General features: G+C 36.7%; 1 protein-coding gene across 18 annotated transcripts in view; it reads right to left on the bottom strand.

Annotated features, from left to right (window-relative positions):
* Window positions 1–23,324, bottom strand: part of KDM4C (lysine demethylase 4C) — a 435,403-nt gene that overhangs the window by 160,571 nt on the left and 251,508 nt on the right. For all 18 annotated transcript variants that reach the window (XM_078436862.2, XM_078436854.2, XM_078436853.2 and 15 more), the window contains one exon: window positions 19,916–20,024. In XM_078436862.2, the coding sequence (XP_078292988.1) occupies window positions 19,916–20,024 (109 nt within the window). The remainder of the gene's footprint in view (window positions 1–19,915; window positions 20,025–23,324) is intronic.

The following is a 23,324-nucleotide window of genomic DNA, read 5'->3' as shown; positions in this document are numbered from 1 at the left end:
TTAGTATCACAGAGTTACTGTTCAACAATACAGCCCAAAAAAAACAGGTGTAGACTCTGTTCTGACAGCCAGGCAAGAATTTTATAAATCACTTTCCCCAATCAATGTGTGATGCTTAAACAAAAAGAAAACAAGTCAATACTAGAAGAAGGCATCCTTTCCTCTCAGTTCCTTCATCAAGGTCTACAAGGTTTGTTAGCTATAGTAGAAAACAAATTCTATGCCAACAGCACTTTACAAAAATGTTCCCATAACTCTGTAGTGAGTGAAATACAGTTAAGAAAACCATGAGCCTAAATACATAGCAGTTCCTTAAATTTGTATAAGTGCTTATACAGAATTCATAGAAGCAAGTTGTAACACAGCTCAAGACACCATGTTCTCCGGAACTTTGTCCTGAGAAAGGAAATGTAAGCAATGGCTTAGGTGGCCTCCCATGAAGGATGGTCAGCTCCCTAACAACCACTACTATGATGGAAAAATGGGGAAAATACATACTATCTTGGATAAATATACTGAAGTAACCTGTTAAAAATGTTACTGCCATACCAGCAGCACCTTCAATAGCTGCCCTGAAATTTTTGATTGCCATGTCACTAAAAAAACAGTAAGTTGTGCAATAGCCAACGTATGGAAAGATATTTGCAAATGACATATCTGATAAAGGATTAGTATCCAAATATATAAAGAACTTATAAAACCCAACACCCAAAACATAAATAGTCCAACCAAAAAAAAATTGGCAGAAGACATGAACAGACATTTCTCCAAAGATATCCAGGTGGCCAACAGACACATGAAAAAGTGTTCATCATAACTTACCATCAAGGAAATGCAAATCAAAACTACAATGAGGTATCACCTCACACTTGTCAGAATGGCTAAAATCAAAAGCAGCATAAACATCGGGTGTTGGTGAAGATGTATAGAAAAAGGGACCCTCATGAACTGTTGGTGGGAATCCAAACTGGTGCAGCCACTCTGGAAAATGGTAGGAGTGTTCCTCAAAAAGTTAAAAATAGAACTACCCTATGATCCAGGAATTGCACTACCAGGTATTTACTCAAAAGATACAAAAATAACTTATTTCAAAAGACACATGTACCCTGATGCTTATGGCAACATTATCAATGATAATTATTATATTTATACTTATATAAATACATATATTTATATAAATATATTTATATTTTTAAATATTTTAATATTTGTTTTATTTTTATATTTTATATATTTATTATTTTTGAATTATATTTTTCCAAAGAAGACATCTAGATGGCTAAAAGACACATGAAAAGATACTCAACATCACTCATCATTAGAGAAATACAAATCTAAACCACAATGAGATACCACTTCACACCTGTCACAATGGCTAAAATTAACAACTCAGGAAACAAAAGATGTTGGCAAGGATGAGGAGAAAGGGGAACATTTTTGCACTGTTAGTGGAAATGCAAACTGGTGCAGTTGCTCTAGAAAACAATATGGAGATTCCTCAAAAAATTAAAAATACAGTTACCCTACGACCCAACAATTGCACTTCTAGGTATTTATCCGAAGGATACAAAAATGCTGATTCAAAGGGGGCACATGCATCCCAATGTTTGTAGCAGCACTATCAATAATAGCCAAATTACGAAAAGAGCCCAAATGTCCACTGACTGATGAATGGATAAAGAAGATGTAGTATATCTGTGTATATCTATCTATCTATCTATCTATCTATCTATCTATCTGGATATACACAATGGAATATTACTTGGCAATCAAAAAGAATGAAATCTTGCCATTTGCAAAAACATGGACGGAATCTGAATGTATTATGCTAAGCAAAATAAGTCAGAGAAAGACAAATATATAATTGCACTTGTATGTGTAATTTAAGAAACAAAACAGTTGAACATAGGGGACAGGAAGGAAAAATAAGACAAAAACAGAGAGAGGCAAACCATAAGAGACTCTTAAATACAGAAAACAAACTGAGGGTTGCTGGAGGGGTGTTGGATATGGGGATGGACTAAATGGGTGATGGGCATTAAGGAGGGCACTTGTTGGGACGAGCATTGGGTATTATATGTAAGTGATGAATCACTAAATTCTACTCTTGAAACCATTATTACGCTATATGTTAACTAACTTGGATTTAAAGAAATTTTTAAAAATTATGAAAAGAACCCAAATGTCCATCGACTGATGAATGGGTAAAGAAGTTCATAAAATTTTGTGTATATGTATGTGTGTGTATACACACACATACATATACACAAAATTATATTTTGTATATAAAATATAAAGTATATATAAAATGAAATACTACTCAGCCGTAAAAAAAGAATGAAATCTTGCCATTTATAATGACAGGGATGGAGCTAGAATTTATGCTAAGTGAAATAAGTCAGAGAAAGACAAGTGCCATATGATTTCACTCATATGCAGAATTTAAGAAACAAAACAAAGGAGCAAAGGGGAGAAAAAGGGAGAGGCAAACCAAGAAACAGACTCTTAACTATACAGAAGAAACTGATGGTTCCCAGAAGGGATGGGTGAAATAGGTGACAGGGATTAAGGAGTGCAATTGTTGTGACAAGCACCCAGCAATGTACAGAAGTGTTGAATCACTATATTGTATACCTGAAACTAACATAACACTGTATGTTAACTAACTGGAATTAAAATTAAAACTCTCAAAATTAAAAATTAGGGGCACCTGCCTGGCTCAGTGTAGCATATGATTCTTGATTTTAGGGTCGTGAGTTCAGCCCTCATGTTGGGTATAGAGATTACTTAAAAATAAAATCTTATAAAAATAAAAAACTAAAAAATTTTAAAAAATAATTTTTTTCTGATATATACTTAAGAAACCAAACTTTGTCTCTGATTCTAAATATTTCTGGCAGAAATAAGAGCTCTTGGAGAGAGGTAATGGGAATAGATATGCACAAAGTACCCATGAATAGTGCTCAAGAAGAATTAAGAGGTAAATTAACAGTACTTTATTTATATATATGATAGCTGAATACTAACAGGTAATCACACTTCTGCCTCTTACATAAAATCACACTAAGCAGCCCCTCATAGGCAGCCTGCTTACAACTCACCTCATGCTTCATCAGTGTGTCTTAAATGCATCTCCAAAATTATCCTCCCTGCTTGCTATTCAAATCATACTCACTGTGATACTGTAATATAAAATGAAATATATTTGGTCTTTGATCCAGTTCCTGGCAGAGAGTTCCTAAAACTCTTGGAATTTCCTGAGAGGTATGGGTGAGAAGAGCACCATTGGGTGAAATATTTGGTCTTAGTCTCGTTCCTGACACAGAGCTTCTAAGACTCCTGGAATCTTAGAATAGATAAAAGCATCTTTTGTATGCTAATACGATGACTGACTGGTAGCTGGGGGCCCTGAAATAGCTTCAGGATTGAAGCAGGCCACCAGAAAGACCAAGGCATGATTAGAGGATTGGCACTTCAGCTGCACCTCTTACCTCAGTGGAGGGGACAGGGGCTGGTGATTAAGTTAAATTGCCAATAGACGATGGTTTATTCAATTGTGTGGACAAATGAGCCTCCACAAAAGCTCTAAAATGCAAAATGGACTAAGTTCCTAAATATGTGACCTTAAGCCATAAAAATCCTGGGAGAGAGCACAGGCAGTAATTTCTCTGACATTGCCATAGCATTTTTCTAGATAGGTCTCCCCAGGCAAGAGAAATAAAAGCAAAAATAAACTATTGGAACTACATCAAAATAAAAAGCATCTGCACGGCAAAGGAAACAATCAACATGACTAAAAGACAACTTACTGAATGCAAAAAATATTTGCAAATGACACATCCAATAAAGGATTAGTATCTAAACTATATAAAGAATTTATAAAACTCAACACCCAAAACACAAATAATATAACTAAAAAAAAATGGACAGAAGACATGAATAGACATTTCTCCAAAGAAGACATCCAGATGACCAACAGACACATGAAAAGATGCTCAACATTACTCATTACCAGGAAAATGCAAATCAAATCTACACTTATTATCAGGAAAATGCAAATCAAAACTACAATGAGATATCACCTCTCACTTGTCAGATAGGCTAAAATCAAAAACACAAGAAACATGTGTTAGTGAGGATATGGAGAAAGGGAAACCCTCATGCACTGCTGGTGCAAACTAGTGTAGGCAGTCTGGAAAACAGTGTAGAGATTTCTCAAAACATTAAAAATAGAATTACTACATGATTCAGTAATTCCACTACTTGGTATTTGCCCAAAGAATATGAAAACACCAATTCAAAAAGATATATGCACACCTATGTTTATTGCGGCATTATTTACAATAGCCAAATTAGGGAAGGAGCCCAAAGGTCCATGGATAGACAAATGGATAAAGAAGTTGTGGTGTGTGTGTGTGTGTGTGCATGTGTGTGTGTGTGTGTGTGTGTGTGTGTGTGTACACATACAAAATAAGTCAATCAGAGAATGATAAATACATGATTCCACTCTTACATGAAATTTAAGACAAAACAAAGAAAAATAAAGATAAACCAAGGAACAAACTCTTAACTATACAGGACAAACTATGGTTGCCAGAAGTGAGATGGGTGGCAGGATGGGTGACATAGGTGAAGGGGATTAAGAGTACACTTATCATGATGAGCCCTGAGTAAATGTACAGAATTACTTAATCACTATATTGTATCCCTGAAATGAAAATAACACTGTACATTAACTATGCTGCAACTTTAAAAACCAAACAAACCTTAAACAACAGGGTTCAGAAAGCTTCAGGATTGAACACATCAAGATACTGTGAGGGTGATGTACCTGGAGAGGGATGAAAGTTCTGTACATACTCTCCTCACCCCAACCCTGCCCTGTACATCCCTTCCTTTTGGCTGTCCCTGAATTGTAAACCAGTAAATATAACGTGCTTTCCTGAGTTCTGTGAACCATTCCAGCAAATGATCAAACCCGAGAAGGGAGCTGTAGGAAGCCCCAGCCTTTGTAGTACATTGGTCACGAGTAACAACTTGCAATTGATATCTGAAGTAGGGGCATCTTGTGGCAATGACTCCTTAACCTGTGGGGGCTGCACTAACTCTGAGCTGTTAGCATCAGAAACTAAATTGTAGGACACCCAGTTGTGTCTGGGGAGTGAAAGAAATGGTTGGATTGGGAAATATGACCCACACATTTGCTGTCAGAAATATTCATACTTGTAGTACTGGCCCTTTCCTCGGGGCCATAAACAATGGTGTTTTTCAAAGATCGAATCCAGTCACAAAGGCATAGCTAGAAATGTGTCTTTTTAGTATGTAACTATAGAGTTGAGGGCCAGTGGTGCATCTGATGTTGACCCAATGACTACACAGCAGTCAGAAAGGGATTGCATGGAAGAGACTCAATCCTAGCACATATTACAAAGTTGGGAGCCCAGGAAATCCTAAACACTTTCTGGTTCTAAAAAAATAGTTAGGCTTGCTGCAATTCACTTGAGAATCTTAAAATATTCATAGAATCTTTGTAACAGTTTTTATACTCACTTGGAGTTATGTTCCATTATTCAGAGAGCAACTTCTCTCTCAAATTAATAAAACTTTCCAAGGTGTAGCAGGGGACACTGAGAAGTGATCTTAGAGATTATTGTAGATACACACTTTTTTAAAATTTTTTTTAATGTTTATTTATTTTTGAGACAGAGAGAGACAGAGCATGAGCAGGGAAGGGGCAGAGAGAGAGGGATACACAGAATGTGAAGCAGGCTCCAGGCTCTGAGCTGTCAGCACAGAGCCCGACACGGGGCTTGAACTCACGAATTGTGAGATCATGACCTGAGCCAAAGCCAGATGCTTAACCGACGGAGCCACCCAGGCGCCCCTAGATACACACTTTTAATTTTACTGATTAGGTATTTATTTTTGGTTACTTTCTATATAAAAGAATTTACATTGCTTTTCATACAAAAGTATATGTGACTAAAAACAAGTTTATTTTAAAGAATGAAATTAAAATATAATATTTAAAAATATTAGCTCATGTGATCATAAAATTAAGTCTATGGCAAATTATCATATAGTTAAACATTATAATAAATTAGGTAAGAAATGTAATAAACCCCTGACTTTGTGGTCTAGAACCACAATTAGTTATGAACTAGTTATACAACTAATCAGAATTATATAATTAGAATTAGTCATGCAACTAATATGAGGTAAACATGACTATAAGAGTGGAGCTTCAATACAACTCTATTAAAATAACTTAAAATGTTTCATTCATGCAATCCATGTGGTCTTAAAGTTTGGTTACAATTCTAAACCTGCTTCTTCACCTACAAAATGAGCACAAGATTTTCTAAATTACAAGGTTATATGAGATACCAGTCATAAAGCTGCTAGCCATTAATATGTAAGGCCTGGGGCTTCAACAAATGATGGTTTTCCTTCCCTTTTAGGTCTCCAGCATTAACCTGTGGGATCTGCAGCATAATCTTTGCAAATATTATCCAGAAAATTTTCATCTAGAAAATTACCTAAAATATATGCCCTAAATACTAAACTTTTAACATGACATGACAGACTGAAACAGGAAAAGCTCATCTAGACAGGTACCCAATTCTCTCTTACTATATAAACATTTCTGGGGGGTCTGAGTGGCTCAGCTGGTTAAGCACCCAACTCTTGGTTTTGGCTCAGGTCATGATCTCATGGTTCATGGGTTTGAGCCCTGCATCGGGCTCCACGCTGACAGTGCAAAGCCTGCTTGGGATTCTCTCTCCCCCTCTCTCTCTACCCCTCCCTTGCTTGAGCTCTCTCAAAATAAATAAATAACTTTTAAAATATCTATATAAACATTTCTATCAAAATATTTATCCTTTGGGGGCACCTGGGTAGGTTAGACAGTACAGTGTCCAACTTCAGCTCAGATCACAATCTCATAGTGTGTGAGTTCGAGCCCCGCATCGGACTCACTGCTGTCAGTGCAGAATCCACTTTAGATCATCTCTGTCCCCCTCTCTCTATGCCCCTCCTCTCTCCTCTCTCTCTCTCTCTCTCAAAAATGAATAAGCATTTATTTAAAAAAAAAAGATTTATCCTTTCAGGAAAAAAAGCCTTTATTCTCCCAGTTAAAAACATCACTATTATTTATGATTAATAAAAAAGATTAATGTCCTTTACAAAAGTATCCCCCCAAAAGTGTTCATTTAAAAATATATAAATAAATTATGGAATGGCCATATTATGCCAGCATTATAAATGATGTTTTTAAAGAGCATTAATAAAATATAATAAATATAAACACATATATAATATTAAGTGAATATAAATATTATATTAATAAACAAAATACTGATATAAAACTATATGGAGAGAATGATGTCAATTCTATAAAGATACATTTAAAAATCTGGAATAAAAAAGGGAATTTGTAAGTTTTTGTAATTATAAACATATGCAATCTTTAAAGTTAAAAAAAACCTGCAGTCAGAATAATATTAGGTAGCTCCTACGAACTGGGGAAAACAGTTTAAAAACAGATACATGTCAGATTCATTCACTCCTCAGTACAGTCTTTTTTAACAGATTTTGCTTCCTAGTGTAAGTGGATTTCTCAACAGAAGAACACTTGGGCCATTGTTGAAGGGGTGTTGCCAGGACTTGCTGATGGAATCCAACAGATGGGGAAAGTCATCTACTCTACTATAGCACAATTTCCCTTTACCAATCACCACAACCATTTTGCTGCTGGAGTTATGTTCCAGTGATGTGTTTTGGCTGGTTTAGCACTATTCTCTGCTATGAGGAGCACAGCAGCATCTGTTATCTTTCAGGTACTTGAACAAAATTTCAGTCCTGGGAAGCATTATATATGGTTTCAATGTCCTGGAAGAAAGTGCGGGAGAGGATGTTGAGGCCACAAGTGAACTACTCAAAAAAAAAACAAAGAAATTCAAACTTGGGAACTTTATTGTTCCTACCCAAACTATTTAACAATCTGTATACAAACTGTATTTCAATGATCTTATAAATCACTGAATTTTGAAGGTTTGTAAAAGTGTGTTCAAAAGTAGAAAAGAGAAAAAAATTATAGGACTTTTAGGTGTGGCTTTCCTGGGAAGTACTGACATTAAGGAAAAATTAAATTATGTATTAAGAAAAACTGAAATCCCTTAAACTATGAACATAATAATGGTAAACAGAATTCTATTTCAGTTGCAAAGCACTTCTTAAACTAAATGCATAGACATAGTTTTATTCTTTATGCATAACATTACACTAATAGAGATCTCAAAAATATTTCAAAATGATGTTTTCCAACTCATTCAATGTACTGTTTTAAACAACAGAAACATTCCAAAGCATGGCCCTTCAAAATTTCTATTACACAAAAATACTCTGATACTTAATAGTGCTTCTGGGGAGGTAGGTTTCACAGAGAATTTTGGGATTACCGATGTTGCTTAAACTTGTTTAAGAAAGTTAGCTTATATTTCACATATGTATATATTCTTACAATACACATGGACAACAACAAGGGCTACTATGAATGGTCTACTCTGTCAACAGAGATGGCTGGTTCTTAGACATCTATATGTGCTCACTTCAGCTTCTCTTATCAGGACTGGGGCTCTTATCAGGGGTTGCAAATATGATAAAATAAAAAGTATAAACTTGGAAACTAGGTAGGATTTAAAGCCTGTCATCTACCAATTACCAGTCTGTGGTCCTGGACAAGTGAATCAAAGTCTCTGAGCTCAGTTTTCTCAACAGTAATAATGATGATAATACCATCTATCTTCAAGAATTATAAATAACAATTGCTAATAATGTGTTCAATAGGAAGAAAGTAGCAAGGTCAATTCTCACATTGTGGTAGGGATGGGGAAAAGAAAACTCCTGAAAGAAAGCTGGCCTATCTTTGGAAAAACTAGCTGGCAACATGATACCAAAAGGAGCTTATTCCAAGCATCAAATCAAAGATAGTAAAAGAGTGAGCACATGAATCTCACTATGTGCTAGGCAATATGACAGATGCTGATAATTAGAAATAAAAACAAACAAGTCTTTTGCCTTCAAACAGTTCAAAATTTCCCTTGGGAGAAATCTCCAGTTTCTTAAACCATTTCATTAATGGCATCTATAATACAAACTCAAAAACTGGTTAAATAAGGAAACCAATTTGACAATAAATTTCATATATTGAAAAAAAAAACTGGTTAAATAAGATCTCTAAGCAAAGAACCACTAGCATGTTGCAATTTATCTGCCAAAAAAGCTCCCCTCAGCTAAAGGTCAGCCCTGGTCATCTGTGTTAAAGATAGCAGAATCCTGAGACATTTTGACCCAAGCACCGACACGGGAATTGCACAGCAGATCAAACAGCTGCTAAGGAAACAGAAAGAACTTCATTCAGAGCTGCCAGCACACCAATTACTAGGAAAACAAGTGCACTGGCTACTTGAGAGAAGGGACAGAAGTAAGAAGAGGACAAGGTGGTAAATGTTCATTCTGCCGTCCCACATCCAAAGTCATCAGGTGGTCCTGCCAGCTATACTACTTGCTGTTCTTCAAACATGCCACACTAAGCCCCTCTTGAGGTTGTACTCAGTGTTCTCTCCCAAGAAGATTCTTACTCCGGATCCTTGGCTAACTTACTCACAAGCATTATAAAGATGTTTCCTCAAGAAAAGACATTAGCAACTATGGCAATATGTGAGTAATATTCAAACATGTTCATATATCATAGCAAACCTTTTTTCCTTAAGTTTCTACTCCTTTTTACTAGCACAGCAAAAAAAATCACTACATGGTTCAATCTTGAAAATGCTTCTCCAACAAAACATGAATAATAAAACAATGGGATATCAGCATAGACTTTAGAGATCCCTCTGATACATATTTTTTTTAAAAAAAGTTACCTCATAATTTTTTTTTAAACTGGGAAACTAAGAACCAGAAAAGAGAAAAGGAAAAAAAAAAAAAAAACACACAATAATATACAGAATTAAAATTATGATAAAGTGAGCCACTTCCTACTCACTCCCTAGGAGCCTTTGACATGTCACTTAACCAACCCCCACCCCGAGCCCCAGCAGTGAAAAGTCCCCTCTTAAAATCCAGGACGATGGTCCCCAAGTATCAGCCTGCACAACACTGCCAGCTCAGCACTAAGTTTTCAGTAGTCAGAGGCAAAACAAAGAAAATAAAGACAGTAAAGTAATGATAAAATTAAATTTTAAAATCTATGTAAATTTTGCAAACTTTTCATGGTTTTTCTTGATCTTCATAGTCAGTTTCACAACCAAAAGGTGGAAATAGAAATGCAGAATATATGGTATAGCATATGGGATAATTCAATGGTCTATCTTTGTCTCCAGGGAAAGTGGGTCGTGTACAAGCATAAGGAAATATAAAGCAATATATTAAGTTGTATAAAATTGCAGTTTCTGCAGATTAAAAAAAATCAAATACAGTATTAGCAATTTCACACATTTCAACCCAATACAATAATTTATTTTTCTAAAGAATGGAATGAACCACACAATTGTAGTATCAAAAGCTGTCCCTCAGATGTTTCTACCAGACTTTAAGAATAACAATATCCACATGAATTCAAAAGAATCAAAGTCTTGACTATCATTTTACAATCCCAGCACTTTCAGCACAGACACCCAATCATAAGACTTGATGCCAACTGTTGCTTAGAAAAGTTCCAAGATTTTTCTAAAATATACAGAAAGCAACCATATAAGTTAAAAACTAGGATTTTTCCCTCTAATTCAATCAAACCCTTATGAAGCCACTAGCATAACAAGAGGAAGATGTTTTTGATTTTTATTCCCCATATTGTAGTAAAAAGTCAACGCCATTGGGGCTGCCAATGGAATTTACTGACAGTGAAATCAAGCTAAACAGAGAATGTCCGACTATTATTACACAGCCGAGTGCTAGATAAAATATCCATTAAATCTGAGTGCCAACAACATTTAATGTTTTATGTCCACATAATGCAGGAAAACATTGGCTGTGACCTATCAATACACATTCCAAGCCAATCTACCTAGTAATCTGCTGAAGTTGCTGTTTTATTGCTTAAACAGACAAAAATACAACCGTGCTTATTATGAAAGTGTCATATTACCTCAAGCTAATAAGAATTGATGGAACAAAGAGATCATTATGTAAAAATTAATAACATTTGGAGCACGACATGCAACAGTCATAAAACAGCATTTGTTTTTTAAAATGGGCAGAGAACTTTTTACAGAGGGGAAACACTGTGGATGAGGGATATTCTTATATTTCACCATTTTGCTTTTCGATGAAAGGCTAACATGGAGCAAGAGACTACAGAGGATACTCTCCTATTATATTTTCATAGAATTCAAGTTTGAATGAAACTTTAGAGTTTGAATAAAACTTTAGTACTACTAATCCAACCATTTCATCAAACAGATGAGGAAACATATGATGAACCTTAGACTTTTCTTTGTTCTCCAAGGCACATGGCTATTAACAGCCAAGGAGAGACCAGAACAGGGTTTCAGATTGTCCAACATAAACAGTCATGTACCCATTACCGCCTGGCAAAACAAAGAGACAAAAGGGTGCTTTCAAAATTTAAAATAAAATTGTTATCTAACTTAATACTTAAATAATATTTGTGAAGTTTGAGTCAGTAAAAGACATCACTATTAAATTTGGTCAGGATATCCACTTAATCCTTGAAATAAAACAAATAAAACGAAGAGTGGCAAATCTATACCAATTCTGCTAGAAAGGAGGGAGTTGCAGCATACCAGGGACTGGAGGGCATAATTCTCCCCCAAAACAACGACCTACCAAAGGTAAAGTGAAACAGCCAATTCTAAATAATATCCTTTTGTTTGAGGGACAATTGCAAAGTGCCCAAGAACCAGCTTATACCCTAGCAGTACTGACAATGACTAAAGGGCACTGGCTAAATTTCAGAAAATACCACAGAAAATATCAGGCAATCCCAAAAGGAAACAAAAATCACCAATAAAGTGAAATCAGTGGGTAGTTCTAGTTATGGGAAAATGTGCTTCAGACCTATTTAGCATGCAATTGCATCATAAACATGAGCACTTTAATAAAAGGAGTGTGAAACAGAGAAAACCATTTGGGAAAGAAATCAAATTTTGTCAGACTTGTGTTCCTGAGTACTTAAACATATACATTTTATTCTTTAAAATAACTGAAAACCGGGGCGCCTGGGTGGCTCAGTCGGTTAAACGTCCGACTTTGGCTCGGGTCACGATCTCGCAGTCCCTGAGTTCGAGCCCCGTGTCGGGCTCTGGGCTGATGGCTCAGAGCCTAGAGCCTGCTTCCGATTCTGTGTCTCCCTCTCTCTCTGCCCCTCCCCTGTTCATGCTCTGTCTCTCTCTGTCTTAAAAATAAATAAAACGTTAAAAAAAAAAAATTAAAAAAAAAATAACTGAAAACCTAGGTTAAATGGGTTAACTAGTGGTCAAGCACCAAGAATAATCTACAATTAAAGCTGCAATTTCCATCTTTTCCATCTCTATATTTAAATATTTAATCCATTACTAAATGAATTATGATATTAATATAGACACACTGTCCAAAAAAATAAATTGCTGTAACATTGCCTGAAATACACTCCTAATCTAACCCTCAGGGCATGCAGACATCACAGAGATAGGGATCAGGGTCTAAGCTGTCATTAATTTCAAAGAGATGCACAGCAGCTCATTACCATACTCTGCTTGCTGAATTGATGATTTATAAAGAGTTATACAGACAGTTCAGATTAGAGAAAATTAGAGCCATAGCAAGGCTTTAATCTGAATCTTGTCAATTTTCAAACTTGTAGGTGGGGTCACCTCTGCACTTGGGTAAACATGGTACTCTAGAAATTAAAAAGTTATAGGTGAAGAGTTAGAAATAAAAATTTAGTCCACTGGGGATGAGTTTAACATATCACTACGTGTCATTTCAGGGTATCTGAAATGCCAAAAATCCATTCCTGAGCGTCTAAGTTAGAAATCCTGATCATCTGTGACCAATCCTCATGTTTCACCCAAGAAGAAACTGAGGCCAAGCTCAGTCAAAAAGGTGATAAGGGACAGTGAGGCCAGGAGATTAGTCAGACTATTTTTTGTCCAGTAGTAAACCAGATTCCACTTCAGAGTGGGTTCATAAGATTTTGCAATTGCTTCTGCTCAATGCCCTGGAAACATGAAGAGCCAGAGCCTACTTTTACTTTAAATTTCTGACTTGGAATAAGAGGTATACATTTGATGGCAGTCCTATGGTTAAAAATTTGTAGGGTGACTTTCTCTTATTATGCTATCAACCTTTCCCCACTCAAGCCCAGACCCAGGTGGCAAGCCCTCTTGTCCTCTGCCTGTGCCTATGGTCAGTTCAGGCTGTTTTTCCCTAGTACACCCTTAATAAAGGGTACAGGATTTTGAGAGTCCATCTTTGTGTGTCTGAGGAATCCTATGAGGTCTTAACTCTGATTTCTAAGCTTCCACTCTTGTCCTGGCATATTTCCCCCAAATAGCCACAGCATTAGCTCTCTCCTACCAATCTATATGTCATTATTCTCTGAATGCTCTCTAGATTTCTCTCATTTCTTGAGAGCTCAGCTATCACCTTCCACCTGCTCCTCATAACCATATCACAACGACAAACATTTGTTACGTGCCAAATACTATTCTGAGTGCTTTACAGTAGTCTTTTAACCCTCAAAACAACTCCATGTGGCAGATGCTGCTATGATCACTACTTTGTAAACACATCTGCCAAAGCATGGAGGATCTCACAGTTAACAGAGAACTGGAGCCAAGTGACCATGACTGTAGACATGGAGAAATACTTTCCATGATTTTGTCCCTGATATGTTATAAAGGTCATTGTTTTATTGTATCAATTGTTTCTGGTTCTTTTGTAACTGTAAGAGTATTTGGTAATCTAACCCATCACACCTTGACACTCTATGTCTCTTTAAAATAGTTTTTTGCCCAAATTACAAGAAATGTGTTTGGATATGCAAAATTAACCAACATAGAAGGCAAAATTAAAATCACCTGATAACAATCTTGTATATATTTTCTTTTATTTCATTTTAGAGACAGAGAGACTGAGTGGGGGAGAGGCACAGAGGGAGAGGGAGGGAGGGAGGGAGGGAGGGAGGGAGAGAGAGAGAGAGAGAGAGAGAGAGAGAGAGAGAGAGAGAATCTTAAGCACACTCCATGCTCAGCACAGAGCCTGATGTGGGGTTCAATCCCACGACCGAGGGATCATGACCTGAGCCGAAATCAAGAGTCAAATGCCCAAGTGACTGAGCCACCCAGGAGCCCCAGGAATCTTTTATATTTTCTTATAAATTTTCAATTTTATTTTCAAAGCCTCCAGGAAAACTCCACTGGCAGCATTAGTGCATCAACTCCAATACCCACCAACAACGGTGGACATCATTGTGTAAAGTAGTACTGCAGTAGCCACTACCATGTTCATGACATCTCTTCTGTGTTTACAGGGCTGCCCTTAGTTTGTACTTACTTTAAAAACATTAACCTTATCAATTCACCAAGGGACTTATGTGCATACTAGGTACAAAAGCAGTAAACATCTTGAAAGTCAACAGTAGGAGGAGCTGGAAAAGTTACATTGGAAACTAATGTAAATGTAAAAGAAATGCATACATACACATGTATGTATGCAGGATGAGAGCTTCAGAGAACAAACAATGAACCATGAGGGGTCAAGCAGGGGGTTGACAAAATTCATGTTCAGAATATCAGCGTAGCAGAAGGTCTGGAGTCCAGGTCAGCACAGTTAAAGGTCTGCTGATGAAAACCCTAACAATAGGGGAAGGGAATAAAAAATAAGATAAAAACAGAGAGGGAGGCAAACCATAAGAGACTCTTAAATACAGAGAACAAACTGAGGGTGGATGGGGGGAATAGGGGAGAGGGGAAAATGGGTGACGGGCATTGAGGAGGGCACTTGTTGGGATGAGCACTGAGTGTTGTATGTAAGTGATGATTCACAGGAATCTACTCCTGAAACCAAGAATACACTGTATGTTAGATAACTTGAGAATAAATCAAAAAATAATAATAAAAAGAAAAGGAAAGTTCAGTACTTTCTCTGTTGCCATAAGTCACACATGCTGTAAAGGGGAACAATTAGAAAACAGAGAAAAAATAAAAACGTGACACTAAGAAATAAACCCCATTTTAGTGTATCTCTTTCAAAATGCTTACATAACATAGTATATATAAATATATATTTATATATGTACATATATACACATATAAAATGTCTTTTCCTCCCAGATGGTATAGTTTTGCTTTCTACTAACAATAAAACATGAATATTTTACATGTCAAAAAAAAATCCTAATCAGCAAAAGCATGAGAAGTTAAAAAATTTTTGCATCTGGAATGACTTCAAACTAGGAAGAAAGGCAACAAATACATATACAAATTGAGGTGCTAGGTAAGCAACTATCCCAATGGGAATATCATTACTCTGGGAGCCCTCAGGTCTCCAAAGCATTGGCCATGTCTACAATGTGTCAGCTTCATTTTAACTTTGAGCACATCCTAGGATTTGGCACAGTGATAAAGAAAATTCTAATACAGTCAGAATACAAAATTGGGTTAGCTGACATATATATTTCTCCAGCTAATTAAAACTGCATGTTTTCACATACATATATACTTACAGAGAATATTTCCTGGATTGGAATTTACATTTTCCTTTAATATGACAACGTATTAAATATTAAAGTATTTGACTAATGGCCGATTTCAAAGTTACTGATCACCAGGGCTTTTCTGCTCTTGTATCCAGAGGTGATTTAAGCCACAGTGATTAACTAACCTTGGACTAGGCAGGGGAGGCAAGATTAAAGGAATGAGAGCAGGGAGACAGACACACAGACAATGAAGCACAATATAAGGTGACAAGTGGCATTCTAAAGCCAAGTAAGTATAGATATAATAGGACAGCAGAGGTAGGAAAGGAGTAAGTGGTGAGCAGAGAATGATTCCAAGAAGAAAAAGGGTATCACAGGGAAAGCAATAGTTGGGGGAAGCATGTGGAAATAAAAAAGCAGTAGATTATATTCAGGAGGAAAAAAAAAGTTGTCCAAATGGAAGAGAAGGAGGTTTCATGGAGGGTAGTCGAGAGAAACAAAGTTGGAGAGCAAAGCTAGTACTGGATCATGGTGGCCTTAAAGTCACTTATCCTATATCAAAGCTGGAATATTAGGGGAAATATGTGAGAGCCTTTGAGCATGCATCATCACCAATCAAGGAAAAAGAAATACTGTGGCAGATTTCTAAGCTTAACTCTAGTGGGTCCATCCCCTCACTCTCAGTACTCCTGAGGTCAAGCAAGAGTATTCTTCTTAGAGCCTGCCTTGTTCACCCATGCTGCACACACACTCACCTTCCCTACAGGCACTCAGCCATAAAGTGCTGAAGTTGGAGAATAGGAATATGCCATTATATTGACAAATTACAAGAGGAGGAGAGGAACACATAAGAAATGCTTCAAAAGAAAAAAAAAAAGGAGACCCACCCAAGAGCTTTTCTTTCAAGTTTATATTTTAATTCAACATTTGTTTAATTACATTAATATACAGAAAAAAATATACAATATTAATCCATGTTTCAGGATCACTTTGTGCAGCTGCCTAACTTAAGGAAAAATGTAAATGGAAAACATTTCAGCTGAAAGAAAATTAGGGGTACCTGGGTGGCTCAGTCAGTTAAGTGTTTGCCTCTTGATTTTAGCTCAGGTCATGATCTCATGGTTGTAAGATCAAGCCCCGCTAAGATTCTCTCTCTCCCTCTCCCACTCATGTGTGCATGTGCACACTCAATCTCTCTCAAAAAAAAAAAAATATATATATATATATATGTATATATATCATATATATACATATGTACATATATATAATATATATGTATATATATATATTATATGTACATATAATATATGTACATATATATACATGTATATATGTACATATATATATGTAAAGACATATATATATTAAAATAAAACCAGAGATTAGTAATTTCTTTTCAATTATAAATAATAAAATTCAGTACACACCTAAAATTTTTTTCCACTAGAAGAAGGAGGAGGAGGAGGAGGAGGAGGAGGACAAGGAGGAGGGGGAGAAGGAGAAAGAGGAAAAAAGGAAGAATTTGATACTAGTTTTTATGTAAAGATGCTATATTCTAAATGGCATTCTTTTCTTATGTATCCCCTCTCTGCTCTACCACCAACAACCGGTGTTTTGCTGGTAAGCATGGAAAATCTTCCAGGAAAGAACAGGCTGAGAGTCAGGAAATCCTTGCTGATTCTATAATTATTGGATCTGCCACTAACCAGAGTGGTCTCTATAGTTTTAGGTCATTTGAATATCAAAGAGCTACTTCACTGTCTTTTGAGAAGAGCAAACTTAGAAATGACTCTTATCTCTTACCTGCACATAAACTCCCAGAGGTGCTGAATCAGTATTTTTCCCCTTTGCTGCTTTTCTATTAAGGAGTCAAATTCAAGCTTCAACTGAGAAATGCTCATTTACCAACAGAGGATACTGACTGCTGTTTAGAGACACAATTTCTCAGATGCTCTAACCTTGTTATACTCCTGACTCACATACACACTTACTTGTGTATGAGGAATGCAAAAGAAGCCCAGTAGTTAGGGTAGGAAATTCCTAAAAGAAGCTGGATTTGGAGTTGTGTGCTCCCAAAGAGCACTAATCCCACTGTTCATCATTTTCTAATGATAACGATGCTCATTCACTTCCAACAGTACCAGACACAGAGGCAAAAGGCAAAGATAACATTCAAGGGCCCCATGATATAAATATAGTTGACCCTCAAACAACTTAGGAGCTGGGGGGGTCAAACCCCCATGCAGTTGAAAATCCACATATAACTTTGGACTTCCCCAAAACTTAACTACTAATAGCTTACTGTTGACCAGAAGCCTCACAGATAAACAATCAACCATATTTTGTATATTATATGTATTATATACTATATTCTTACAATAAAGTATGCTAAAGAAAAGAAAACTTTATTAAGAAAATCACAGGGAAGAGAAAATACATTTATGGTACTATATTTACTGAAAAAACTATATTACTATATTTACTACATTTATGGTACTGTATTTATGGAAAAAGTTCACTCATAGGTGGACCCATGCAACTCAAATGTGATGTTCAAGGGTCAAATATAATTTACTCCAGGACACAGAATATTCCCCCCATTGTTAGTTTGGAAGCTTGTAAAAGTATTTATTCATCACTAAAATTCTCCAATTTTTTTTCTTTTCAATTCTCAAAACTCCTCAGAGGATCCTTTTAATATGTCCTTAATGTATTAAAATACAGAGTATGCTACTGCAAGAGCCACAATCACCAATGTTGCAGCAAGACATTTTAACCTTAAACCCTTGAGACAACTTTGTTAAACCAATTCACTTATAAATTTTGTAAGCCATCCTGATTGAAATCAGAACTGCTCTCCATGTAGAAACTCTAAGCCAATTTAGATGGCCCACATCAAAATAAACAACCTGGGAAAATAAGGACATGGGAAAAAGCAGTTTTCCTTGTATGTTAATATAGTTGATTCCCTTCCAAAAAGCTGTATTAAACATAGGCGATGATGGGGAAGGATAATTAAAATTCACAAGTATTGTAAGTAACATAGTAATTACCTTATACAGAATTGTCCTTTATCTTGACACTAAGAGGAAAATGGATTGTGCTGGGTATGATAAAGTAGGAGAAGGAAGAAATGAACATGATGATATATGGAAATAAATACAACTATGTTTCATTACTTCTGTTACTAGAGACAGAATTTCACCTTCGACTGGTGTTATAGAAAATGCTACAATCATGATCTGATCCCTACACTGATCATCTTTTTTTTCCTAACTAAATATGGGGTATAAAAGAAGATAGTAAGTAAAAATAAAAAAATAAATCTGCTACAGATGTCTACTCTAATGACTGTATTTAAACTAAACAAGAAGACTGACCCCAAGTTTCACATTACTATGTTGACAGCATCTTCACAGGCATATGACCTCAACAATTTGTTCCAGTAAAGACAATACCTTGAAGGCGGGCTTTTTATAGAAAACCTTTTTAAATTGATCTTTTTAAAGATGGAAAAAATAAGGTCCCCCCTGATGCTATGAAACACTTGCAAGTAAGAAATAGCTAGTCAGTGATCTGATATTTAACTGAAGACAACAAAAAGGCATTTTTAGAAAAAGAGAGAAAGAGGTAAAAAGGGTAACTAGGTAAAACAAACAAGTAAATATTACATCCAGGAATAGAAATTGGTTCACATCAAGTCATGTCAGTAAAATCTATTAAGGAGAAAAGATGTTTCACCACACACCAGGCATAACTGGATAAACAGGTATTGCACATAGTTTCTTACTCAAGATGATATTAATAATTTTGGAGGATTCAAGTTAAAAATAAAGACAATGTAAAAAAGCAACAGTGTGGTGACTCCAAGATTTGACACTTTTAGGGAAATGATTCCCAACTTCCTCTAGAATATCCTAAGGCAAATGTCAGAAAAGATTAATTTTATCCCATCATATAAAATGGGAAGACTTTGACTAGGAACATGGCTAGACTAGTGGAGCAAGTATTTACCCTTAAAATCCAAATTCCTTTTGTCTATAAACTGTTTACTACTTATGATCTCTTTATGGTATGTATTTGCAACTTGGTCAAATTTTCTCTCTACCAAGCAATTTTTTTAGACCAGTTTCTTACAACAAACAGACAGAATGACTGCTGAATACCATACAGTATCCACAGAATAAACACTGAGAAACATCACACACTCACCTTCATCACTTGTTGCCTGCTGCTTCACCAGAGTCAATGGGGACCTTGCCGGAGGCTTACTAAGTGGATGGCGCCAACTTTTAGCAGTTTTGGTTTCTCCCTCTATTCTCTGGTCACAGAGCAAAAATAGAGAAGAAATACTCACAGTTAAAGACTTGTTTTAAATGGAAAACTATGGTTCACAACAATTTAAGACCATTTAATTATAAAGAATTATTATACTTATTTACCTCCTGGAGAATTAGTCCTTTATTTTAAAAACCTTAAGCCTTTAAGTCAAAAGAAATAGGAATCCATTCTATTAGTTATTTTACCAAGAGATCAATGATCTATCCTTCCACCGCACATTAAAACACTATCTGTGGTATAGGGTAAGCTTATCAAGCTTGCAATTAACTCAGAACTTATCAAGTTTTCAAAAGTTCTTTCAAACTAATCAAAATTTAGGATTACATATTTGTAACAATACAGAACCGTGGCATTTGGTTACCTCTACGCTAGCCACATGACTATATGGCAGGTTATTTTGCTTTCTATCCTCACTCATATAGCATTAATGCTACAGTGAGCCTGGATACTTCCTTCCATTCGGAAATAAATCACCACTTCTCTGAGGATCAAATAAGACTTTAAGGTTTTTTTTTTTTTAATACAGCACATTACTGTCATCTTGAAACCACTTAAATTTTATGTAAAATTTTTCATCTGGGTCTCTCTAAACTATACTTTCCTCCCAAAGGTATGTGCAAAAGACATATGCACCCTGACATCTTCCAGATAGAACCTACTTACAAGCTTTCTTGTCCATGCAATCCAAAAGGAAAGAAGGACGGAAGGAAAATGGATGGATGGATGGATGGATGGATGGATGGATGGATGGGAAGGAGGGAGGTGTTCAGAGAAAGACTCTGAAACTAAAGGGTTTGTATCAACAGTTGACTAGGAAAGAAATGAGTCTCAGAAATGTCCCTGTAAGCTGACAACGCAGTGGCTGGAAGTAGAGAAACTACATTGATATCTGAAATCAAAATGGATTAAAAGAAAATGTGTGCAACATTCTAATCAAAGATGGAAGTAAAGAAAGGATGTCAAAGTAATATAGGATGAGATTTATCTGTGGTTTATACCAGCTAAAAATTAATAAGAAATATTTATCAAGTCCTCACTATGTGTCACATTGTTCTAAGAGCTGAACTACAGCAGAAAAAATTATACCATGTCCCAGCTTTCAAGAAATGTGCATTATAGAGGAGAAAGGCACAGACAATAAAAAAGTAAAAAGTATATATTTATCTGGTACTATTAAGAAATATGCAGTAAAGGAAAAAAAAGGGCATGAAAAGAGATGGGAGGGAGTTATTTTATACAGGGTATCAGAGAAAGCCTTTCTGACAAGGAGACATCTGAGTAGAGTCTTGAGTGCACTGTGGGAGTTCTCTGGCCTCGGAGGAGTATTTGGGGCAACAGGAACAGTATGCATATGGGGACATAGTCAATGTATTCCAGGAAGAGCAGGAAGCCCAGTTATAGATGAACAGAGAGATGGACAGAGACATTGTTCAAAAAATAACTCAGTATTTCTTGGGAAGACTGACTAAAGATGACTGCTGCAAGCATGCACACAGCATTACACTTCATACTAAGAAGCATCAGTAAAAACCATACAAGAACGAAAAGGGACCATATTGCTTAGAAGGTCTGCCTGACACCACGGTGTGAGAAAAGAACACGACACAGCTAATGCTGACAGGGGGCAAACCAAGTCACCCAGGCCTCAACAGCAGTGTTTGCTTTCCCATGCAAGCAGTCTTTGTTCAGTGAAATGATAAGGATGAAGGTTAAAGGCACCAAGGATAGAATTACCTCCACTGTGGGGGGCCGAGCCCCGGTGCCAGGCTGAGACCGGGTCGAGCAATGTTCCCCGTTGACTCAAGCCAACCCAGTGGTTCCCCCTCCCATTCATGTGGGAGGCCGGGCCCCGGCGCCAGGCTGAGACCGGGTCGAGCAACGTTCCCTGTTGACTCAAGCCAACCCGGTGGTTCCCCCTCCCATTCCCCCACTTTCAAGGGCATACGAAAGCCTTGTCAAGGCTGAGAAAGTTAATTCCTGAAGCCTGTGGTCTGCAGGTGTTGGCAGTAACGCTACCTCCCTTTTTCTACCCCGAGTCAGATAGACACAAACATGGGAACTGTGTTTTGCTAGCAATCTATCAACAAGGTCTTGTGACCTGTTCAGAAAGTTCACAAGGTACACAGAACTAAATGTTTTGGCTGGCAGTGATCATGTGAAACCTGTTTATTCTTAGAATGACCTGATCCATAAGAGTCTTATATTATAAAAGATTGTGTACAGCAACAATAAAGCCGTCACTTGGGCCATCAGCCCAGGGGACCCTCCTGTTCCCAAACTTTCTCTTCTCTCTTTTTTTCTTGCATTCCCCTACCCTCAGGACCCTGACCTCAGTATTTGTCGTGCCGGCCGTGACACTCCACTGAAAACAAGGAAACAGAAAAGGTACTTTCAGTTCCATTCCAGCTTAAAGAATGTGAGTAAATGTAATTTAAACAGGCATTTGACTCATTCACCATTCCGCAAAGAATCCCAGCATCTGCTCAGCTGCACTTAATCCCCAAGTGATATTAAGTTGTAAATTTTGTTTATTATTATGTGAATACTATTTTCAAATTTCCCTTAGCAACTGTTTCAAATAAATTAGACCATATTTTCCTATTCCTCTTATGTTTTGGGTAAATAGTTAATAGTTCAGTAGGATAACAACCATGCATAAAATGGTAAAGTTATTGGGACATATTAGCAAATCATCTATATTTTATTTGATATTCTAAAACTACTATGAACAGAGTATTCCAAGCTGATTTCCTTATCTAAACTCCCTTGTTACTCAAAGATGTGAAAAGACCTGTGGTGATTTTAAATGAGCAAGAGCAATCAAGAAGTGGGCCTGTTCAGTGACCAGTTCAATTTGTCAGTCCCAACAATTGAGGCTTTTCTTACTTGTGTCCTTGAATTCCCTCATCAAGGTGTACAGGTCAAAATAGGGTAATGAATTCTGACAATAACTATACACAATCAGAACCTGCCTGGTCTACTCATAATCTCCTGGTTAAAGCAACAGTTTATACAAAAACCATAGACATTAAAATATATGCAGGACTGGAAAAAGGTGGGAAGATGGCGGTGTAGGAGGACACTGGGCGCGTCCTGCTGATCACTTAGATTCCACCTACACCTGCCTAAATAACCCAGAAAACCACCAGAGGATTAGCAGAACGGAGTCTCGAGAGCCAAGCGCAGATGAGAGGCCCACGGAAGAGAGTAGGAAGGGCGGCGAGGCGGTGCGCGCTCCACAGACTGGCAGGAGGGAGCCGGGGCGGAGGGGCAGCCTGCC

The sequence above is a fragment of the Panthera onca genome, chromosome D4 (assembly GCF_046562875.1).
Source record: "Panthera onca isolate mPanOnc1 chromosome D4, mPanOnc1 haplotype 2, whole genome shotgun sequence".
Taxonomy (NCBI): domain Eukaryota; kingdom Metazoa; phylum Chordata; class Mammalia; order Carnivora; family Felidae; genus Panthera; species Panthera onca.
This window is presented reverse-complemented; position numbering and strand designations above follow the sequence as displayed.